Source organism: Euleptes europaea, chromosome 4, assembly GCF_029931775.1.
Source record: "Euleptes europaea isolate rEulEur1 chromosome 4, rEulEur1.hap1, whole genome shotgun sequence".
NCBI classification, from domain to species: Eukaryota; Metazoa; Chordata; class Lepidosauria; order Squamata; family Sphaerodactylidae; genus Euleptes; species Euleptes europaea.
Window position 1 is genome coordinate 110,400,090 of NC_079315.1, and position 24,304 is coordinate 110,424,393.

Below are 24,304 nucleotides of genomic sequence, written 5' to 3' on the forward strand. Positions count from 1 at the left end.
GCTCAGTGTAGCTTTTGAATCAGCAACAAGCAAAATCAACTGTGATTATGCTTAGTCTCAGTCAAATTTTGCCAATCAACCAGATTATAACATAAAGAATAAAAAAGCATCTTTGGGGGGAAAAATCAGAACACCAATCTGGCAATTGCTTGCAAATAATCTACTGGACTAGATGAAGAACAGGCATAGATTCCTGGAGATGATACGTACAAAAGTATGTGAAGACACTATTGGCTAAATCCATCATTCTAAAAACTAACTGTTCAGGGTCGAACCATGAAAGGGGGCTGATTGCCCCATTTGTAGAAGAAGGAGACAGCACAGTGGCTTTTCCTTGGAAAATCATCCTCAGGGTTTGTTTCTCTCTGAAATCTGTATCAATATTCCCATCAGTAAACTTCAGTAAAATAGAGAATGCATCTTCTCAAGAATTCTAAAACATGTCAGAGAAAGACCATTTCTTGAGGCTGCAGTCCTTAAGAGCACTTTCCTTGGAGTAAACCCCATTGGATAACATGGGACTTACTTTTGAGTAGGCCTGCTTTGGCTTGCTCCTTAAAACCTGTTTTTAGAGCCAACTCATTTGTTAAAAGTGCACATGCTATAATCTTCCAGGATCTGAGTAATCAGCTGTGAGACATTCATATCATGATTTCCATAGTCTGCTTCTACAAGGAAAGCTAGAAAACACCCACGTGATGGCAGCAGCAGCAAGCGGAATGGCTGTGCTTCTGGCTTCTGTCATCCTCCTTCATCTCACCTACCCCCTTTCCCAAATCCCACCTAGGGTCTGCATGCAAGCACAGATGCTAGGAGATTGTCCAAAACCCCACAGTGGCCCAGAAGCTTCCCTTTTGTTCCCCATTTCTCCTTCCTAGAAAGCCAGCGTGGGGTAGTGGTTAAGAGAGGTGGTTTGGAACGGTTCACGGAGGGCTGTTCGACAGTGGAATGTGCTGCCTCGGAGGGTGGTGGAGTCCCCATTTTTGGAGGTCTTTAAGCAGAGGCTAGATGGCCATCTGTTGGGAGTGCTTTGATTGTGGGATCCTGCATGGCGGGGGGAGGGTTGGGGTCACTGGGGATGTGAGGGGAGGTAGTTGTTAATTTCCTGCATTGGGCAGAGGGTTGGACTAGATGGCCCTGGTGGTCCCTTCCAACTCTATGATTCTATGATTCTATGCCACGGCCACTGAACAGACACTCAAAATGGCTTTCATTGGCCAGAGCACCCCCAATATCCGAAAGAAGTTGCAGCGCTTAAAAGCTCCCAGCGCCCAGCCCCTTGAGGTTTTGATGCATACGGCTTATGAAGCCTACACCCAGCAAGAGGTAGCTGGAGAGAAAAAGGAGGAGAAAAAGATGAAGCGCCAGGCTACACTCCTTGCAGCAGCTCTCCAGGGCGATCTTGGGGATCTTCCTCCCCCACCTCGGGGACGGGGCAGAGGCTGGGGTAGAAGAGAAGCAGGCCAGACCTTGGGGCGCAACCAGTGTGCCCTTTGTGGCCAGCAGGGACACTGGAGAAGAGACTGTCCCCAGAATGAGCCAGTGACAGGTTGGCAGCAGCTCCCCCGATCCCCGAGCACTGCCAGAATAACCCCTTCCTGCCCCGCACCGCAAGCAATTGGTCTCACCGTCCCCGCGGGCGCGCTTCTTGAGGAGCATCTAACTCATCCACATGAAGCCAACTGGGTGACCTTGGGCTAGTCACAGTTCTCTTACAGCTGTCTCAGCCCCATCTACCTCACAGGGTGTCTGTTGTGGGGAGGAGAAGGGGATTGTAAACCGGTCTGATTCTCCCTTAAATGGTAGAGGAAGTCGGCATATAAAAACCAACTCTTCTTCTTGCTTGCTTGCAATTTGGCAACAATAAGTTGCTGAGAAAAAACACACACCCTAAAACTCAAAACACCAAAAAGCCCCTATCAAAGCTAGATAATCTTTCATCGCCATCAAGAATTTTCAGTTAGCAACAATAGATGTTAAATTTAGCAATGGAATAGCTAGTTAATCAACCTGCTAATACACACTTATTTCTGACACATCTAGTTGAACCAAACATTTCTCACGTAAGTAGTGTCAAGCTATATCCAAAGATTATGTGTTATAAACAATGTCTGTTTGCATTTTATTCTGCGCTACAATATGGTCCATTCTTTGCACAGGTGCTCAGCCGAGGAGCCGTAAGGGGGGTGGGGGGAAATTAATTAACAGATTGGAGAAAATGGAAACCGCGAGAGAGGCTCAAATTAGGGCACAATAACTCAGGTTTGCACTCGGCAAACTCTTTCCTTCAGGTTTGAAAAATATTGCAGTCGGGTATGACTTATGTCAAGAGCCCTTGAGGGGGAAACCCCTGGGCTGGTGTCCAGGACAGGGATTTCAGCAAGCTTTGGTGGCTCTGCTCGGTTGTCAGATCTAAAGGGAGACCAGCTATTTCTGGAGAGCTGCCCAAACATGGAACAGCAAACAAAGGCGTGGCCCATAGCAGAAGCCTGCTGTGCTCGGAAAACTGGAGAAAAGTAACCAAGTCGTTGGATCAAGCATGAATCCTGTTCATACGAATGAATGTGAGGGGTGAGGAAGTCAGGGTGACCCCCCAATGGCCTGTCCTTCACCTCCTTCTACCTAGAGTCTATTTACAAACAAGCTGTACATATAGGGTTGCCAGGTCCCCCCTCTTCTCCAGAGGGAGGTTATTGGGGCAGAGGTGAGGGACAGATTGCGCATGCAGCCGCACCGACACGATCACATCACTTCCGGTTTGCACCCAGAAGTGCCACATCGCAAGGGGCCTTTACCACACAAACTGGGAGTTTGAGTGGTAAAAGGCCCCTTGTGATGTGACGCTTCCGGGTGTAAACCGGAAGTGACGTGGCACGGCGGGCAGGCACGCATGTACGCGTTGCCCGCCGACCCTCAGCTGGTCGGCAGGCAGCCAGGGTTTGCCCGCCACCTCCTGGCACTTGGCAACCCTATGTACATACTTTCTCCAGAAGACCAATGCTCGACAAACGTGTACAGTACATGTTCCATGGGAAAAATCTAGGTGTGTGCAGCAAAGACCAGTGCGAGGAAGATACTAGGATTCCCACAGGCGCTGTATTACCCAAATGGCCTACATGTGAAGCCATTTAGGGAGGGGCTGTGGCTCAGTGGTAGAACATCTGCTCGACATGCAGAAGGTCCCAGGTCAATCCCTGGCATCTCCAGTTAAAAGTACTAGGCAAGCAGGTGATGTGAAAGACCTCTACCTGAGACTCTGGAGAGCAGCTGCCAGTCTGAGCAGACAATACTGACTTTGATGGACCAAGGGTCTGATTCAGTATAAGGCAGCTTCATGTGCTCATGTGTATATACCCAGACTATAGGAGCGTCCTCCTCTAACATGTCAAAAGCCTATACGTGTGTGCTTAGGGCAATTATTATTGGGACCGTTCTGCCGGGTGTATACCAGGTTCCACAATTTGATCTAACACCTTGTGAGGGTGTGCAGAGTTTTTGAAACAAATAGGTATAAAGTTTAAAAAAAAAATATTAAGAAAAAGAATAATAGCAAACAGAATTAGCAAACTGAATACAGAGCTGGAAACACACATACACACACTAAATAAATGTTCTACACATCCTAAATTCCACTAAATCTTAACCTTAGCAAATATTGCTAATCTAGAGTGAGATGGGGGGAGGAAGAAGAAAGAAGATATATGAGCCTGACTCGGGAAGGGTCCATGGGTCAGTGGTAGAGCATCTGCTTGGCATGCAGAAGGTCCCAGGTTCAATCCTTGGCATCTCCAGTTAAAGGGACTAGGCAGATAGGTAATGTGAAAAGACCCCTCCCTGAGACCCTGGAGAGTCACTGCCGGTCTGAGTAGACAATACTGACTTTGATAGACTAAGGATCGGATTCAGTATAAGGGAGCTTCATGTGACTCGGAGAGCGAAATCTAGTAAGGTTCGTCAGAGGAAGGAGAAAGCAGCATAGGTGAGAGCTGGCTGAAACGGGAGCATGAACCTCAGGGGCACCTGCATTAGGGGGCAGGGCCAATGCAGGGCCACACACACATTTCCCACTACAAGTTCCCGCACGGGGATTCGGAGACAGTTGCTGGAGCCCACTATCGAGATGGGACCCAATACCTGGAACAATAGGGTTGCCAGGTCTGGGTTGGGAAATACCTGGAGATTTTGGAAATGGAGCCTGGGGAGGATGGGGTTTGTGGATGGGAGGTACCTCAGCAGGGTATAATGCCATAGAGCCCAACTTCCAAAGCAGCCATTTTTTCAGGGGAACAGATCTTGGTAGTCTGGAGATCAATTGTAATAGCAGGAGATCGCCAGGCACTCCCTGGAGGTTGGCATCCCTATGGAACAAAGAGCTGAGGTCCTCGGGGCTAGTTTTATACTACAAAAGTGTTATGTTAAAAGGGGAAACCAGATTTGATTGGAACCAAAGGTTTCAAACTTCATTGGTGGATCACTGTAATGTCGTCTTTGATGAAGTTTATAGGCCAAATGGAATAACTAGGTTTATATGGCCACCATTGGGTAGAATTGAATTCCAGGGGAAACATAGCAAAAGCAAAATTATGCATGGTATGGAAAAAGTGGACAGAAGCTTCTCTCTCTCTCATAATACCAGAACACGGGGTCATCTGCTGAAGCTGGAGGATGAGAGATTCAAAACAGATAAAAGGAAGTATTTTTTCACACAACACTTTGGTCATTTATGCTTGGGAGTTTTTCCTGAGGTTCGTTGCTTGCTGGATCCACACTTTCCTGTTGGGAATCTATGCACCAGCAGTCTCTAAGCTCAAATTAAGTCCCTGCCTCTTTAAATGCTGCTTTGTAATTGGCTTACTTTGTAGAGTTTACTGTGAAAGAACCCCCCCCCAAAAAACTCAATTGCTGCATAAAAAAGCATTTTAATAACAAACAAAAACAAAAAAAACGGAGCAATCTGAAGGGGAGGGAATCCAAGCCTCTGTTTTAAAAAGCTTTTCTTCTGCTTGGAAAGAGCACAGAGGAAGCAGGAAGCATTTGAATCCCTGCCTCTTTACACGCTGCTTTATAATTGGGTGCATGCTTTCTGTGATACAAACCAAGCTTGGGTATACCACGCTTTGCCTTATGCCTGGGGAGTTCACCTGGGCTGAGCTCAGGGGAGAGGGTAGAATCGGGTTAACAGAGGAGCGGGAAGTCCCGAAATTTGTGAGGGCTGGCAGCGAGGTCATCTCTAATGGACGGAAAACTCATGCATAACTCCAAGGAACAACTGAGACAGATAGGGGGCGAATGTGAGTGAAAGTACCCATGCATAGATGACCATAGTTAAATTGTGGAACTCTCTGCTCCAGGATGTGGTGATGTCTGCCAACTTGGAAGACTTTAAGAGGGGAGTGGACATGTTCATGGAGGAGAGGGCTATCCATGGCTACTAATAAAAATGAATACCTGTCATGATGCATACCTATTCTCTCCAAGATCAGAGGAGCATGCCACATATATTAGGTGCTGTGGAACACTGGCAGGACAATGCTGCTGCAGTCGTCTTGTTTGGGGGCTTCCTAGAGGCACCTGGTTGGCCACTGTGTGGATGGACTGCTGGACTTGATGGACCTTGGTTTGATCCAGCATGGCCTTTCTTATGTCCTTATGTGCTTGAGATGCGGCTGCCCAGAATCCCAACCTGTGGCATTTTATTTGTGGCAGCACTGAAATTTTGTCATGTACACTAATACAGTCTTTTCCCCAGTGCAATGGGCCCAAAATATTCTGGTATGTCAGAATCCTGTGGCATATAGTCATTAAAGTTTAGCTGTGCACATGATTTTGAATCAAAATGAATGCATCGCATATCAGCGGGAATTGCTGGGTGAAGCAGAACTCTGATGATCATTAATGTTCCTAATAAACACAACACTTCATTATTGATGGATATAGTTCCTTGTTCATCACTGTTCTATGAGTTATGAAATAATAAGCAGAACTCATAGCCAGGCACAGATACAATGCTGTAGAGAGTTTAACTCTTCCCCTTGAGGCTCACCTGGTACGTACATTGCTCTCTTTTAGGTGCCAGTCTGGAATGCCAGCATGGTATAGTGGTTAAGAGTGGTGGACTCTGATCTGGAGAACCAGGTTTGATTCCCCAATCTTCCACATGAATGGAAGTTTAGCAAAGGCTAAACTGGTGAACTGGATTTGTTTCTGTTAGGATCTGAAACTTAATTAATCTGCTACCATTCAGAGTGATGGATCTTGGATTATGGTTTATTGAAAATGAGGTTAGTCACACACAAAATACCACAGAGTCGTTTTCTTAATCAAATCAATTCTTTACTAACTAATCTAAAAGGTAAGGTACATGGATTAAACAATAAACTTCCTACATAACTGTTTCCTAGGCTTGCTAGACTCCTCTAGCAGTTACTATGCTTACTCATGAGTAGCCATTCTCACAGGGAGAATGTACTCTTCCATGCTTTCAGGTTGGTAACTTACAAGTAACTGGGACACAGTTTCTCTTTCAAACAAAGGATATACCAAAGCAGTAAAATGTAGATTACTTTGCCTACGTGACCATATGACATGAATGCAATGGCGATCTGCTCTTCCTGACCATTTGGCTAATTAACCCTTTGACTGTCTGACATGTAACGAATCTCGCTATCTAAGACCCAACAGTTTCCCCACTCCTACACAAAACCAGCTGGGTCACCTTGGGCTAGTCACACACTCTCAATCCCAACTACCTCACAGGGTGTCTGTTGTGGGAAGGGGAAGGGAAGATGATTGTAAGCCAGTTTGATTCTCCCTTAAGTGGTAAAGAAAGTCAGCATATAAAAACCAACTTTCTTCTTCTTCATCATCATCATCATCATTCAGGCTTTTAATTAAGACATTGATATTTTAACACCATTTTAGGAGGGTATAGATAGGTGATGGCTAGGAACGCTGCCACCACGCCGCCACCCATGAATCTTCCTAGTCAGAAAACACATGCACACATTATTATTTTTTTGCACAAACCCCGTGAAACTATCCCATTGGGTTTTACAGGGCTATGCCAGCTATTTTGCAGGCGTAACTCCACGCCTGCAAAATGGCCCATTCCCAGGGCGAAAGGGCTTTGGGAAGTTGCCTAAAGGCAGTTCCGCCCCTGGGAATGCCCTCCTGGACGACCATGTGGACACTTACGCAGGGAGAATGCTGCTAGGGAGGCAGTGCCGGCGCCCAAGTCCCGCGCTGCTGTGTCGCTCCCTGGAGCCAGCGTAAGTCACCCTGCACCAGTGTCCGTGCCACTTTGGATGGCACGGATGCTGGTGTAGGGGTCACGCTGGCTCCTATGCGGCTCCCCCCCCCTTCAGAATTACACGGATAATCTGAAAACTGATATTTTGAGCTCCTCAAAGGTCCATATTTTTACAGTCTATGTTTTTATGCCAGGGGCCCCCAGCGTGGTGACCATGGTGACCCACTGACACCTTTCCTGGTGCCCGCCTAGTGTTTTTTAAAAGCGGGCAGGACCAGGTAGGGCTTTTCTCCAGCAAGGCTTCTGACTGGCAGTGCTGATTTTTAAAAATGTTTCTTTAGCATGGAGTTGCTTTTACAGCACAAGGATCTTCGCTGTGTGACTGAAAGCAAGCTGCAGCAGTCATTTTGTGGCTGGCTCCACCTCCTGTGGCAGCCATTTTGTGGCTGGCTCCACCTCCTGTGGCAGCCATTTTGTGGCTGCACCCACCCCACTGTGTCAGAAAGGTGCCCACAGGCTCACAAAGGTTGGGGAACCTTATTTTATGCAGTGGTTGGAATTTTAATTAATAACTTCTAATATTTTGTTATATTTTTGTATGCCGCCCCAGGCAGGGTCCCTGGAAAGATGGTATGATTTTTTAAAAATATAAATAAGTAAATCAAATAAATCTTAATTAAGAGACTGGACCATGATATGAGCTCACACATTCCTTCCCCTTCCGCCATCTCCTCTTCTGCATGGGGTGAACCAGGACACAACATTAAGATCCCACTATACCAATTCTGCCCACAGCTAATTCTAACCATGTTTAGTTTTTGACCAGGGTTTGAAGTGGGCCTGCAAACCTCGGTTGAAGCTAGCCATGGTTAACGTCAATCATCACTGCTTCTGGTGCAGGTGTAACCCTGCACTACAGTTATTGCTAATAAGGGGAGCATCGCTAAGGGGAAGGGAGATTGACACAGAGGCAGAGATGAAGAACAAACACCTGTTCCCGGTCCCTTAACTATGGTTAGCAGATCTGCAAAACTGCATTTGAACTGGGCCAATTCATGGCTCTTTCAGTGTATCCTTCATATCTATTTTTGATTTTAAAAAATCTAGTGTTGGGGTGTGGGGACCCTTCCCCACCAAAGTCCCTCTCCTTTTCTAAAAAAATATATATCTGGAGATGAATCATAGGCAATTAACAGGAGCAATTCTAATTAACTGACATAATTAAAAAACTAATAATGTTTAACATTATTGTTTTATGCAACGGCATTAAGCTTTAACAGCCTAGCAACACATCAGTGCTTCATTTGCGGAGCCACCGAGTACATTATTTATTCTTGGTTTCTTTGGTAACCAAATTGACAAAAAAAAAAAAAAAAGGAAAAAAAAGAACAGCAATAAGGGTTCCTAAATCGTTGCGCCATATAGTCTCATCACTTATGCCATTGGCAGTAAATGTAATGTGGGTATAATTTCCTTTTAATTACCAGCTAATGAAATTTACATCCATCAGGGTAAAACTGAAGGACGCTCGTTCAATTTTCCCCGTCACCTGTCCAGACTCCCCTTCCGTATGACATCATATCGGGCACTCTCGATGTCTTTGTTTAATGCGAATGTCACATGGAGGAAGATAGGAGTGCAGTCTCTTTGATGATTAAGGGGCAAATGAATATTGATTATTGCCGGGGTTTCTCCAGAAGCTTTCTCTTTCTATTTTTCCCCCTATCCAACATTTCTAAATGGGGTTCTTGCAGAGTCTTGGCTACTGGTGGGTCCTTTTTCTTTTCTTTTTTCTTTTTCCTTTTTCTTTTTGGCATTAAGCTCTAAGGATTTTAAATGGAATTAATTTTGTAAACTTTAATTGCGGAATAATCTCTGTCGTTCCCTTATCTCTTGATTTATTACAGGCATTTATTTCTAGTTTGAAAAATTCTCATCAGTTTCCCAGGGAATTAATTTAGATTTCCAAGAAAGAAAGAAAAAAGGGGGGAGAGAAGCATAGATGGGAAGAAAGGAAATTGCTTCTAGATTCAAATTAAGAGGCTAATTACAATAATTATCTCATGAAATGATAGAGAAACTTTGTGCATATGATTTTAATCATTTTGGGGAGGAGAGAAAAAAGTTTGTTTCGTTTTCAACTCAGTTTCAGAAGAGAAGAGAACCTCAGCCCTGCTTATCTTTGATAATGACTTTGGAGGACAAAGATGATATTTACAGGAGGCGGTCTGTTGGACTTCCTCATCTTGGGTCAATTTTCAGCTCACACCTGCTTATAAAATTATTTTCTATTACTGACATTCCTCATAGTGAACGTTCAACATTTCATAATCGTTGTCATTGCTTATGAATATGTTGATGATCCCAGTCTAATTTTGGCTGGCTGCAATGATTTATTGGCCTTCTCCTTACTTGAAAGAGTTACACCAGCGTGGTGTAGTGGTTAAGAGCGGTGGTTTGGAGTGGTGGACTCTGATCTGGAGAACCGGGTTTGATTCCCCACTCCTCCACGTGAGTGGCGGAGGCTAATCTGGTGAACTGGATTTGTTTCCCCACTCCTACACATGAAGCCAGCTGGGTGACCTCGGGCTAGTCACACTCTCTCAGCCCCACCTACCTCATAGGGTGTCCGTTGTGGGGAGGGGAAAGGAAGATGATTGTAAGCCGGTTTGAGTCTCCCTTAAGTGGCAGAGAAAGTCGGCATATAAAAACCAACTCTTCTTCTCCTTCTTTCCCACCTTTCTCCTTGAAGGGACCTCCAAAAGAAAAAAATATAATTTAAATAAAACAAAGAAAAACAACCAGCTACACCTTGGGCTGGTACAGTGAGACGGCTAGTTCAAGGCCATAAAACATAAGCTAAGAGGCAAGGGTTATAATCCCTTTGGATGTTGCCCTTTGGCCATGACTGAGCTTTATATCTGGATATACCTTTATGCAGTATTCTCACACGATGTCAACATTGAGCAAATGTCAGACATTCACTGTAACATATTACACAAAACCTCTCAGAAGATGAGATAGTCCTTTAGAATATGTGTGGTGGCAGGGAAAGGGCATGAGCTAGAGGCAATAATTTATTTATTTATATTTATAAATCCTTTTTTGGGTGTTCAAGGACTTTGGGATACATCATCACCATAATCCTTACAACAATCTTATAAGGTAGGTCATTATTACAAATACATACGTAACAAGCAGTGGATCACATAATATTATTAATTATTTGAGTATTTAACTATTTGAAAGGCTGTCAGTTACAGGAGGGCAGGGAGCTGTTCCTGTTGGCAGCCAAGGAAAGGACTCGAAATAATGGGTTTAAATTATGGGCGGAAAGGTACTGGCTGGATATTAGTAGTGTAGTAGTAGTAGTAGTAGTAGTAGTAGTAGTAGTAGTAGTAGTAGTAGTAGTTCAGCAGTGAAATTAGCTTCCTAGGGAGGTGGTGAGCTCCCCGCACCGGCAGTCTTCAAGAAGCGACTGGACGAACACTTGTCAGGGATGCTTTAAGCTGATACTGCATTGAGCAGTGAGGTTGGACTAGATGGCCTGTATGGCTCCTTCCAAATCTATGACTGTATGATTAATTTGACTTATAAGCGGATACTGTCCGTGAGCACCAAGTGGTTTAAAGCAGTCCGCCTCCCACAAATGCATTTTGGTCCTTAAATGGCTCACAATATTAATAATTTACAACCATTTAATATATAAATCTGGGGATCAGAATGCACATGAAGCTGCCTTATACTGTATCAGACCCCTGGTCCATCAAAGTCAGTATTGTCTGCTCAGACCGGCAGCAGCTCTCCAGGGTCTCAGGCAGAGGACTTTCACATCACTTACCTTCCTGGTCCCTTTAACTGGAGATGCCAGGGATTGAACCTGGGACCTTCTGCATGTCAAGCAAATGCTCTACCATTGAGCCACAGCCTCTCCCCTTCTTGTTGTGGGGGTGTGTGTGACTCTGGAGCCTGATTTATAGCTATACATTTATAGATAATTAATTGTATAGATAAGTGAGGCTGAAAGAGAATACTTTGAATAAGGAAACTTTGAGGCCTGTAATGGAGAAAGAATGGTAGATAATTTTTAAAATAGATAAATGCCAAGTGCTTTTGCAACAGAGGCAAGATTTCAGTAAGGGATTCCTTGATTCATAGCTGAGTCGCTTAGCTCAGGGGTTCCCAGTGGTGCCTGCAGACACCTTTTCTGGTGCCTGCCAAAAATTTTAGGAAGTGGGTGGGACCAGCAAGGCTTCTGATTGACTATTGGTGATTTGAACAGCTATGCAGATTTTTTTTAAAAAAATGTTGCTTTGGCAGCAGCTGCCACCACAAAAAAAGAATCTACACTGTGTTATGGAAGTTAAGCTGTGGCACTCATTTTGTGGCTGGCTCCGCCTCCTGCGGCAGCCATTTTGTAGCAGCTGTTTTGTTGCTGCGCCCATCGTGCCATGTCAGAATTCCAAATATGCCCACAGGCTCAAAAAGATGGGGACCCCTGTCTTCGCTTTTCTATTTCACCAACATGCACAATGTACACTTGATTTTTCTTCGTATGTGCATGGAATAATTCTCATGTTACATTCAATGCATGTACAGCGGAACATGTGATTTAAACCCCACATTCATCCAGGTAGGTACTGGTCCCTGGTTTCATTTGTAATGTGAATGCATGGTGCCTGGTTCTTACAAACACACGTACGCAACATTCAGGCAGGACGTATGTGTGTTCCATGTAACTGGTGAACAGGGCTTCTATGTTCCATCTTTTCAACCCCAAACAATTCGCAGGCTTTGATCATTTTGTGCCAAACTCACAAGAAATACAAATTTTAAAATGAAATGAATGAAATATACATGCACATAAATGACTGTGTATACCACCTTAAGACTACAAAACCCCTAATGCAGTGAGAGTGCAAACCAATATGCTGGTGGGAATATTTTCAAAGCCTTTTACTAAAGGGAGGAAGTGTTCGAAGGAATGCAGTGCAGTTATGAATATATATATGAATGGTTTTATTTGCATTTAGCCATAGGCCATTACAAACATATCAAGGATACCACAAATACATAATAAAATATCAGATTAATAACATACTGGATTAATAATAAATATACATAATAAAACTTTGCTAAAATGATGCATACAAAACAACAAAATAATAGCTAAAAATTGTGGTGGTGTCCCAATTGGCCAATGGGACCTAGCGACCATTAAAATCAACTTGAAGGATCTACTCCCTTAGTAGCCATATTGACCCTTATTTTCTTTGCTGCCAGAGCATACAGGGCAGTCCTATAAGAGACAAACCCATTTGTATCTTTTAACAAAAATACTAGTTTATCGGCTCTAGGACAGGTGTTTAGGCCAGAAACCAACCCGGCAAGACATTTAGCCCTGGGTTCCACATATAGAGGGCATTCAAATAAGTAGTGGTATAAATCCTCTAGAACAGATGTTCTACAGATGCAAAAACGTTGGTCTTTTGGAATTCGGCAATAACGCATGGACAGTACAGCCGTTGGCATTGTTTGAAACCACAGGGACGTAAAGGCTGCTCGAAGCTTGGGGTTTGGTATATTGACTAAATAAGTAGCTCTAAGATGGTCAGTTTTGAAGAGTTTAAACCAAGGAGCAGTTCCCGATTTCAGAATCTGTGTTCTGTCCATCAGGGCATCTAATTTGTAGACCCAGTCTCTAAGTTGGGAAAAATCTGCTGATAGCCCTAAAGGGTCATCTGGAATTGAGTACTGAGATAATATCTTATTTAAGAAATTAAGGCGTGATGGATCTTTCATTAGCATGACGTTGAATGATGGACTGCTAAACGATTTTGTTCTAGCTATTTTGTTTTCCCCCAATAATTTTAATACCGCTAGGTATACACGCGCCCTGAGCGAAGGAAGACCTGTTTCGGCCCTCATCAGGGATGCAGTGCAGTTAGAATCCAGGACAACCCAATGTAGGCACACTGTCCCTCTCTTTCATTCTTGGTCACTGCTCATCACAGCTGTTAGCTAGGCATTCTTTGGGAGTTATCCATTCTTCACACTGTGGTTTTAAATACACAAACATCTGTGGCATTATACACACACAATGGGGCACCGATAGGCCTGTCAGCCAAGTGCTGGCAACTGGCAGGAGGTTTGGTGTGGGCAGGAAAATTCAAATCGCCAATGCTCCAAAAGTATATCCAAACATCCTCCAAGGAGCCTACCTCCAACTTAAGTGGTTCATCCTCCAATGGAACGGACACTTGTTGGAGGAAGACTTCTGAGGCTGGAGGAAGGCTTCAGACTTTGCACAACAGAAAAGAAGAAGAAGAAGAAGAAGAAGAAGAAGAAGAAGAAGAAGAAGAAGAAGAAGAAGAAGAAGAAGAAGAGTTGGTTTTTACATGCTGACTTTCTCTACCACTTAAGGGAGAATCAAACTGGCTTACCATCACCTTCCCTTCCTCTCCCCACAACAGACACCCTGTGAGGTCAGCAGGGCTGAGAGAGTTTTCTCTATTCTCTCTAGTATCACAGGAACATGCCCACTATATTAGGTGAAACACAGGCAGGATAATGCTTCTGCAATCGTCTTGTTTGTGGGCTTCCTGGAGGCACCTGGTTGGCCACTGTGTGAACAGACTGCTGGGCTTGATGGACCTTGGTCTGATCCAGCAGGGCCTTTCTTAGGTTCTTGTTTTCTTAGAACTGTGACTAGCCCAAGGTCACCCAGCAGGTTTCCTGTGGAGGAGTGGGGAATCGAACCCGGTTCTCCAGATTAGAGTCTGCCGCTCTAAACCACTACACTGCGCTGGTTAAAATCCACCTCAATATCTGATCTGCTAGCTCAGTCTGGATGAGGGAAGTCTTAAAACTGCAGGAGATTTCTCTAATCCTGCTGAGGCACCAGCTCCTATTGATAAAATAAGACTGTAATCCTAAGAACACTTTCCTAGGAGTAAGCCCCATAGAATAAAATGGGAATTACTTCTGAATAGACTGGCTTAAGCTCTCTTTCTAAGGCAGCCAAAAACATTGGTCCATTCAGTTTGACCTTTGAACATTTAAACAAATCAAAAATGGAATTATTTTGCTGTCCCTTAAGAAGTGACTGTTTCTATCCCATGCAGCAGTGTGAATAAACGTAATTGTCTGTTGCCAGTGTGGTGTAGTGGTGAAGAGCGGTGTTTTGGAGCGTTGGACTCTTATCCGGAGAACCAGATTTGATTCCCCACTCCTCCACATGAAACCAGCTGAGTGACCTTGGGCTAGTCACAGTTCTACTAAGAGCTCTCTTAGCCCCACCTACATCACGGGGTGTCTGTTGTGGGGAGGGGAAGGGAAGGTGATTGTAAGCTGATTTGATTCTGCCTTGAGTGGTAGAAAAAGTTGGCATATAAAAACCAACTCTTCTTCTTCTTCTTCTTCTGCCTTTGGTTTAATCCTTCTCTGCTTTTCATGGAAACGAACACTAGGTGGCAGTACATGGTCACGTTATTGGCTAAGGAAAAAATGGTTTCAGCTGTGTATGTTTCCAATAAGGAAAGCAGATAGTTACTTACTATTGTTCAGGGGTGTTGAACTAATTTGTTAGGAGGGCCGGATATGACATAAATGTCACTTGGTCGGGTCGGGCCATGTGCCCATACATACATACATTCATACATACATACATACATACGAGAAAGAAAGAAAGAAAGAAAGAAAGAAAGAAAGAAAGAAAGAAAGAAAGAAAGAAAGAAAGAAAGAAAGGGAGAAAGAAAGGGAGAAAGAAAGGGAGAAAGAAAGGGAGAAAGAAAGGGAGAAAGAAAGGGAGAAAGGGACAGAAAAAGAGGAAGAAAGAGAGGGAGAGAAAGAAAAGGAAGAAAGAGAGGGAGAGAAAGAAAAGGAAAGAGAGTGACAGAAAAAGAGGAAGAAAAGAGAAAAGCCTTCCCCATGCACACACGGCCACACCAGCGGCCACACGGCCCAGCACGGCTTTTCTTATGTTCTAATGTTCTTCCTTGTCACTGTTTGCAGCCTGGCTGTGTCGTTTCCCACGGCAGTTATGCAAACAGCAAACCTGGGCCCGTGGAGGACGCAGCTTGCTCCGCTTGCTTCTGATTAAACGGCGTCTCAAGACGCAAAACATCCATTTGCTCCCCTCCTTTAAATAAGGGGTGCTGAGGCATGTAAAGTGCAGCCCACCTGTGCCGTGCCATCCCCGTGCCTCCCGTTGTCACTGCCGTCTTAGCGGCGGCAGAAAGACAACCGTGTCAGGTCCCTTCGGGCAGCGGCTTCCTAATTGCGCCAACCTGCCACCCTCCCCATGCACAGATGTCTGCTGAGCAAGCTGGGAAATCTCTTATTCTCGGTTGTGCCACGTCCAGCACTCTTGAAATATGGGCCGTGTTATCTGGTGTTCACCAGAGGAGGTTATGCAGGTGCGCGCTCACGTGCTACTGTTTCTCTCGCAGTTGGAAAACATCCTGACGTTAGCCTTGAAAATCAGACAAACAAAGCAAAGAGATGTGATGCAACCGACTAGGGTTGCCAACCTCCAGGTGAGGCCTGGGGGTCTCTTGGAATTAAAGCAGACCTACAGTTCAGTTCCCCTGGCTGCTCTGGAGGGTGGGCTCTATGCATAGAAGAAGGAGGAGGAGGAGGAGGAGGAGGAGGAGGGGAAGGGGAAGGGGAATGGGAAGAAGAAGAGTCTGCTGCTCTTAACCACTACACCACGCTACTTCACGCCCATACACAGTGTGATGCAGTGGTTAGAGCATCAGATTAGGATCTGGGGCCTGACTGCTCTTTGAGTACTCAAAGCCAAGCACATCTATGTGCAGAGTTTGGAGTGCACAAACAACAGCCAGAATATCGTAAGCGAGACTCCATGGCAGAACCCACATACGCACGTCATATAGCTGAGTTCTGCGCCATAGAGACTCCTGTGGTACTTGGAATTAAATTAGACTAACGGACTCATTCTGTTCATACCACAGCACTAAATTACTAGACCTCTATTTATTTCTTTGATGGCTGTGCCACCAATCAAAAGGCTCAGAGCTGCCGTAACAATGTTATCAATTAAATCAAAGCAATAATCAAACAGGTGTGAGTGAAACTTATATCAGATTAAATTTGCAGAGATACGATTGCCAAAAGCTTTAACATTCAAGCTTTTTGCTTTGAGCGGAAGGGAATGATGCATGTTGGCTTTGAGCTTCTGCATCCAAGAGAAGCAATACACGGAATTAATAGCCCTTAAAAACATTGCAGCGGGAAACAAATTAGAACAAAGGCGCAATAATTTACAGGAATCAGTGGCTGTTTACAAAAGCTGATAATGATCAAGGCTCGCTTTGGCTTTATGATTTTTGGAACAGATTTAACAGCTTGTATTTTTCAGATCTAGGGACTAAAAGGGCAGTGGTAGGGAAGAGAGTACAAAATTGATGCGAGCCTCCAACTGGTCCGATGGAAGGTGGATTGAATTGAACAGAAGGGAATCTAATGACTATTCCACACAGAAGTCATTGATTCGTGAAGCCATTGATGCATGTTGATGCCAAAGGATTGGCTTGGGGAATTTGTTAGTCGCATATAGTTAATGTTTTGTGAAGTAAAACCACATCTTGTTTTAAAGACGTCAGATTAAACGGGCTTTAAAGATATAAATACCTACAAAGGAGGCTCCGTATATCTTTGAAGCCCTCACTATTCCTACAGAGAGCTAAGTGGGACCTCATCCTTGGACATGATTGCAGTTACTACAAACTATAGGGCCCCTTTCTTCCCACTAAAATAAATGTTGAATCCTGAGCCCTTTTTAGTACCCAGGGGCAAAGCCTTGTATGAAAGAGGGATCCTCAGTTCCACTTAGGGGTGCCAGGTCTGGGTAGGGAAAGACCTGAAGATTTTGGGGGTGGGGCCTGAGGAGGGCGGGGTTTGGGAAGTGGAGGGACTTCACTGGGGTATAATGCCAAAGAGTCCCCTTTCCAAAGCGTGGCCAGGTGGGGCTCCTGGCCAGCGGAGCTTTTAATTGGCCATCGGAGATCTGGGAGACAGGCTACTATGCCATCTGTTCAGAGTGACTGATACTGGATTGGCTGTGCAGCTCTTTGAAAAGGTTGCTTTGGCCGCAGCTGCCGCCACTGCGCAAGGATCATCACTGTGTGACTGAAGGTAATCTGCAGCAGATGTTTTGTGTCTGGCTCCGCCTCCTGCAGCAGCCATTTTGTGGCTGTGCCCACCATGCTGTGTAAAACTTCCAAAGGTGCCCAAGGGCTTAAAAAGACTGGGGACCCCTGGGCCAGATGGACCAATGAGGGAAACCATTCTGAAGCAGCTTTCTAGCAGTGGTTCCCCCAACTTTTCGGGCTGCCCCCCTTGGTTCCACAAACTCAACCCCAGTGCCCCCTACCCTATTCTATAAAAACATTTTTCAAAATAAGGGTTTGCATGACTCATTAAAGAAGAAAATAACAATAAAATTTCAAAACAGTAACAATTAATTGCACATCTATTCAAAATCAAATTAAACCTTTTTTAGTTGAAATTTATTCATCAAAACTGATGAACTTGATCCAGTGGTAAAAAAGGTAAAGGTCCCCTGTGCAAGCACCGGGTCATTCCTGACCCATGGGGTGACGTCACATCCCGACATTGACTAGGCAGACTCTGTTTATGGGGTGGTCTCCTGTCATCTTCCCTTTACTCCCCAGCAAGCTGGGTACTCATTTTACCGACCTCGGAAGGATGGAAGGCTGAGTTGACCTTGAGCCGGCTACCTGAAACCGACTTCCGTCAGGATCGAACTCAGGTCATGAGCAGAGCTTTTGACTGCAGTACTGCAGCTCACCACTCTGCGCCACGGGGCTCAGGATCCAGTGGTACCAGCTCTTCAAAGTCTAGGGGGAAAATTCTGATAGTTTCCACCAGATTTGCCATCATGCTGCCATAGCTTGATCTATTGTAAATTAGTGAACAACACAGTTGAAGGGGCCCACCTCTAGCTCCCCCACTGCCCCCTTGCCTCTTAGTGCCCCCTAGGTAACCCTAGAAGGATGGGAAGGATGGGCTGCATCACTACTTTGGTTCCTTTTCCTGTTCCTTTTGAGAAACAGACCACGGGACAGTAAGCCAGTCATCCCCTAAAGCCCCTTTTGTGCTAAAGCCTGTCCAGAATGCTAAAATACTCTGCCTTTGCACAGTCTATCACTATACCGTCAGTTAGTAAGCAGCATTCTCCTGCGGCCAATCAGTGGCCAAGCTGGGTCTTCTTCCCCACCCTTAATGTGCATCTCTGACAATGGGGGGTTGCAATTAGCAGAGCTTGCTGCCCACGCCCAAAGCTCCCAGCCCCGACAAACAGCTGAGCTGTGGGGAGCAAGGGCGGGGCAGGTGCGAAGAAGATGGAACAGAAGACATCCACAGTAAGACCCATTTTGGGGCTTTTCTCTATAAATTTTCTCCTGTGTGTGTATGTGTGGGAGAAGCAGAATCTGTGTGTGTGTGGGGAGGGAGCAGTTTCTGTGTGTGTGTGGGGGAAGCCAAAGGGGGCTTTCACCTGTTCTGCGGGGGGGGGGTGCCCCTGATGGAACAGAAGACATCCACAGTAAGACCCATTTGGGGGCTTTTCTCTATAATTTTTCTCCTGTGTGTGTGGGGGGGGGGAAGCAGAGTCTCTCTGTGTGTGGAGAGGGAGCAGAGTCTGTGGGTGGAGGGGGAAGCCAAAGGGGGCTTTCGCCTGTTCTGCGGGGGGGTGCCCCCTGAGTCTCTCTCTCTCTGGTTTGAGGGGGAGGGCTTCAGTTGTGTGTCCTCAGGTTTTCCCTCATTCATAAGATCAGTTAGGTCTATTTTGATGCTTGCTCAAAACTGGTTTTCAAATTGTGACTTAAAGAATGCATTTGCCTGGTCCTGAGTCCCATGCAAAAGGGGAAATTCCACCCCTCCTGCTCCTTATGCATAGCTAGCTGCCTCTGTCCCTTTCCATGGTTTGCAAACTCCCAGGTGTTGCTTTGCATGGTTGCAAACGTGTTGCTTTGCATGGTTTGCATGGTTGCAAACATGTTGCTTTGCATGGTTTGTATGGTTGCAAATGTGTTGCTTTGCATGGTTTGCATGGCTGCAAATGTGTTGCTTTGCATGGTTTGCAAACTTCTTCGCACCTGCCCTGCCCTTGCTCCCCGCAGCTCAGCTGTTTGTCGGGGCTGGGAGCTTCAGGAGTGGGCAGCAAGCTCTGTTAATTGCAAACCCCCATTGTCAGAGATGCACATTAAGGAGGGGGGACCCCTTTCGGGGCCCATATCTCAGCCCCCTGACCCAATCTTTACAAAACTTGGGGGTTCTTGCAAGAAGGGTCCCCTCAAGCTACGCTGAAAGTTTGGGACCTCTACCCCCAAAAATCCCCCCCAGAGCCGTGGAAAGGCGCGATTGTGTTTTTAATGGCTTTATTCGGCCGAATTTTTCCCCGAACTCTGGATCTCATGCCGAATTGCATGGACCCAAAGCGGGGGAGTTCGGACTTCGGCATTTCCCGAATAAAAACGGGCTGAATTTTACCGAATTTTTTTTCCAACAGCCCTAGGTGGGGCTGAGAGAATTCGGAGAGAACTGTGACTAGCCTAGGTTTACCAATCAGGCTTCATGTGGAGGACCGGGGAACCAAACCCATCTTTCCAGATTAGAGTCTGCCACTCTTAACCACTACACCACGCCGGCTCTCAGCTGATCATCTCACATCTGATCGACACCTTTGAATTTTCAACTGTCAAGCATGTTTGTGGCGAAATTCATAACATGCCTAGTCACGAAGATTAGCACCAACACCTTGAACAGGACCTGGAAACGTATGGGTAGTGGCCTTGCTGCCTTGGCTCAGTGGTAGAGCATCTGCTTGGAATACAGAAGGTCCTAGGTTCAATCCCTGGCATTTCCAGTTAAAGGGACTCAGCAAGTAGGTGATGGGAAAGACCCTGAGACCCTGGAGAGCTTTTGCCAGTCTGAGTAGACAATACTGACTTTGATGGACCAAGGATCTGATTCAGTATAAGGCAGCTTCATGTGTTCATGTGTTTCATCTGCAGCCAATGAAGACACCTCAGAATATATGGGACATGGTTCTGCAGGCTAGCTCCAGACAACAAACAGGCATGAGGAACATCCATCATCAAATACAGGACACTGTGAGATGTAGAAACCCATGTAATTAAGTGTTCCTTGGGATGACTTGAGTAATGAGTGTCAGACATAGTCCGATATAGATGCCAGAAAGGAATTTCCTCCCAGATCAAATTGGCAGTGAATCTGAGGGGTTATCACCATCTGCCACAGAGTGCGGCTTGTGTTATTTGCCTGAGTCATCTTCAGCTACTTGCCAGGTAAGCGCATTTCTGTGACTCACCTGCTGCCTGCTTGTGGCACACTGTCACCTGGATTATATAGGCTTGGGAGGTATATCTGGGCGTATCTGCCCTACAAATAATAACTGGAGTTGTCCCATCTTCCCAAGAACTTGTAAAAAAGAGCAAGAGTCCGGTAGCACCTTAAAGACTAACAGAATTTCTGGCACGGTATGAGCTTTCGTGAGTCACAGCTCACTTAGTCTTTAAGGTGCTGCTGGACTCTTGCTCTTTTCTACTGCTACAGACAGAGTAACATGGCTACCCATCATGATCTATTCCCAAGAACTTGGCAGCTGTACTTGTTGGGGGAATGGTCTCTAACTGTGAATACTCAACACTTCGCCAAGTTATGTGTGTGTAAAGTGCTATCAAGTCACAGCTGACTTATGGCAACCCCGGACTTCCTTGGTGGTCTCCATTCAAGGATTGTTAGCTGCCTTTTTTCCTTAAGAAGCTCAAGGCTGAGAGCCAACATGGGCCCCCAGACAAAGATTCCATCTGGGCTCCCCCATATGACCCTTATTCAAACCAAACATCATAAAAAAACATTAGCTGTTGCCACGCATCTATAATAATGAAAGGGTCCACGTGTCCATCTGTGTATCTATTTGTGGCAGGCATAATTCATCAGAAAATAAAACTAGGAATCTCAAAATTGTCTACCGCCAAATTCAGAAGGATCATGGTATTTCCAGGGCCAAAAAATGAAAGGAATTGGAATATCCCTGGCCCAGATTATCTCCAGGGCCCCCATGCTATTTGAAAACCTTATGGGGTCACCATGAGTCAGCTGTGACTTGACCCCCGCCCCCAAAAAAGCTTGTGTACTGGTTGAAGTGTTAGATTAGGATCTGGGAAACCTAGTTTGGAGTCTCCACTTTGCCATGGAAACTTACTGGATTTAAAGTATTAGCTATACACAGCCAAGGCTATCATTCTATGCCAAAACCAGAGTGGGATATAGAACTCTTGCAGAGTTGCTGAGAAAATGACAACGTGGATTATTTCAATTATCTTCTGCATGCTTTCATTATCCATTTGTATGCCCAATCTAGGACTCATACTCTTCCATGTGACAGTTCAAAGGGTGGAGTAATGATTTAAGCTGTGAAAACATGCTGGGTTGACAGTTTGGGAACAGGGATCCTAAAACCACACCATCCACAGCGTAGTTCTCCAGGTCAACCAACAAACACCTTGGACTTTCCCAAGAGTTAATTAAAAACGAAACAAGAGACATTGGTTTTCAGAATCTTGGCCAACAAATCCTGTATTAAGGGCTGCACAGAAGTTGCTTGCTAAACAACAGCTTGAATTAGCTACAAGGTATACACAAATATACCTTGCATTGTGCGGGGGGTTGGACTAGATGACACTGGTGGTCCCTTCCAACTCTATGATTCTAAGTGTAGTATATTTGGACTAGGATCTGGGTTGAAATCCCCACACTGCTATGAAGATCATTGAATGACCTTGGACCAGCAATATACTTTCAGTGTAACCTACCTGACGGTAGGGTTGCCAGCTCCAGATTGGGAAATATCTGGAAATTTTGAGGGTGAAGCCTGAGGAAGGTGGGGTTTGGGGAGGGGAGGGACTTCAATGAGGTAAAATGCCATAGAGTCTACTTTCTAAAGCAGCCGTTTTTTCCAGGTGAACTGATCTCTGTCACCTGGAGATCATTTGTAATAGTGAAAGATCTCCAGCCACCAACTGGAGGTTGTCAACCTTACCTCACAGGGTTGTTCTGAGGATGAAATGGGGAAGGGAGAATGATGTTCCCCCTGAGTTGTTGGAGAGATGAGCAGGATACAGACAAACATAGATATGTTGTAACCCAAAGCATCATACCTCCAGCGTCAATCCCATTGTGGACGAAAAACAAAAACTTCTCCAAGAACACCAAGGAAGCAATCCAAAGCAATCCTACTCAGAATCTTACTCAAGTCTATTCAATAGGACTGACTCCCAAGAAAGTGTTCTGAGGATAGCTCTGTGGGACATAACTGCTAATACAGGAAGAAGAAGAAGAAGAAGAAGAAGAAGAAGAAGAAGAAGAAGAAGAAGAAGAAGAAGAAGAAGAAGAATTGGTTTTTATATGCTGACTTTCTCTACCACTTAAGGAAGAATCAAACTGGCTTACAAGCACCTTCCCTTCCCCTCCCCACAACAGGCACCCTGTGAGGTAGGTGGGGCTGAGCGAGCTCTAAGAGAATTGTGAGTAGCCCAAGGTCACCCAGCTGGCTTCATGTGTAAGAGTGAGATGGCCCAGAATGCTGGAAGTCCTTACATGTTCCACATGGATTGAGGATATATCTGAATACCTACTAAACAGTGGCCTTCTAGGATTCACTACTTTTCTTACATTTAAGGTTGATTAATAATCCTAATTTACATATGATAACTCAGGTAGACAAAATTACTATTACAAATAGAACCTTCTTACCACAGGAATGCAATGCTACCCAATCAAAATCCAGGGAATAAACTCATTGCTACATCCTTATCACATGAACAGACCACATTCTTACCTTTATTTTAAATTCATTAACACATTTGATGGTGTTTCTTAGAATGAGCAAGGATAATGCAGTCCTAATGAGGACTCGCTAACCACAAAAAGTCAATTGTGGCCCATGCTTGCACATTGCATTCGTGGTATGTTCCATGGGGAGGGGCTGTGGCTCAGTGGTAGAGAATCTGTTTGGTATGCAGAAGATCCCAGGTTCAATCCCTGGCATCTCCAGTTAAAGAATCAGGTAGTAGGTTATATGAAATACTTCCACTTGAGACCCTGTGTGCATGCATATTATTATTATTATTATTTTACTGGATTGGTCAAAAATGTGGAAAATGTACATTTTAATTAATAAACGAGTAATAAAGAAATGATATAACCCAATACCTCTTTGAACATCCAGAGGAAAATTGAATCCAAGGTCAACAGATCATTTCTTACTATAGCGTCATTCTTTGGTACTATATTTGTCTTCTGTCTTCTTTTTTATTGTGAATTCCTGCCCTCTATAGATCAGCACAGGTATCTGATGAAGAGATTTGACCCTCGATGGCTTATACCCCCAAAATCTTGTTGGTCTCTAAAGTGCTATTGGACTCAAATCTAGCTGTTCTGCTGAAGACCAACACGCCTACTCTGCGAAACTATCTGCAGAGGTATAAGCTTTCTGAATGTTCCCTAATACTGACTATGTGTGTGTAAAAGATGAAATGTTTGCACAATACATAACCGCAACCCGAAATCCTGATTATCCATGTTTACAAAAGGATTACAAAGATGGAAACAAAACCTTGCATGATGTCTGGAAGAACAAAGTGTTTAGAGGCAGGAAGTTCCAGAAAAAGAGGAACAATTGCCAAGGAGAAGTCTCTCTGCTGTTGCTTGAAATCAGTTCTTCAATGATAAACATAAGATAATACATTCCCATTGCTCTTGCAGAGCATAGCAGGACCGCAATTCATATCGCATCCATGTTCACCAATGTGGTGGGTACATTTGTTGCCGTTAGGGTTGCCGACCTCCAGGTAGTAGCTGGAGATCTGCTGCTATTACAACAGACCTCCAGCCGATAGAGATCAGTTTCCCTGGAGAAAATGGCCGCTTTGGCAATTGGACTGTATGGCATTGAAGTCCCTCCCCTCCCCAAACCCCACCCTC

General features: G+C 44.9%; 1 protein-coding gene and 1 non-coding gene across 2 annotated transcripts in view; one reads left to right on the forward strand and one right to left on the reverse strand.

Annotated features, from left to right (window-relative positions):
- Positions 1-1,203: 1,203 nt before the first annotated feature.
- Positions 1,204-24,304, forward strand: part of CCDC68 (coiled-coil domain containing 68) — a 67,738-nt gene continuing 44,637 nt past the window's right edge. Inside the window, exon 1 of the mRNA XM_056849068.1 lies at positions 1,204-1,549. Coding sequence (XP_056705046.1) covers positions 1,204-1,549 — 346 coding nt within the window. The remainder of the gene's footprint in view (positions 1,550-24,304) is intronic.
- TRNAV-GAC (transfer RNA valine (anticodon GAC)) lies at positions 11,109-11,183 on the reverse strand. Its single transcript has one exon. It is a non-coding gene; the product is annotated as a tRNA-Val (tRNA).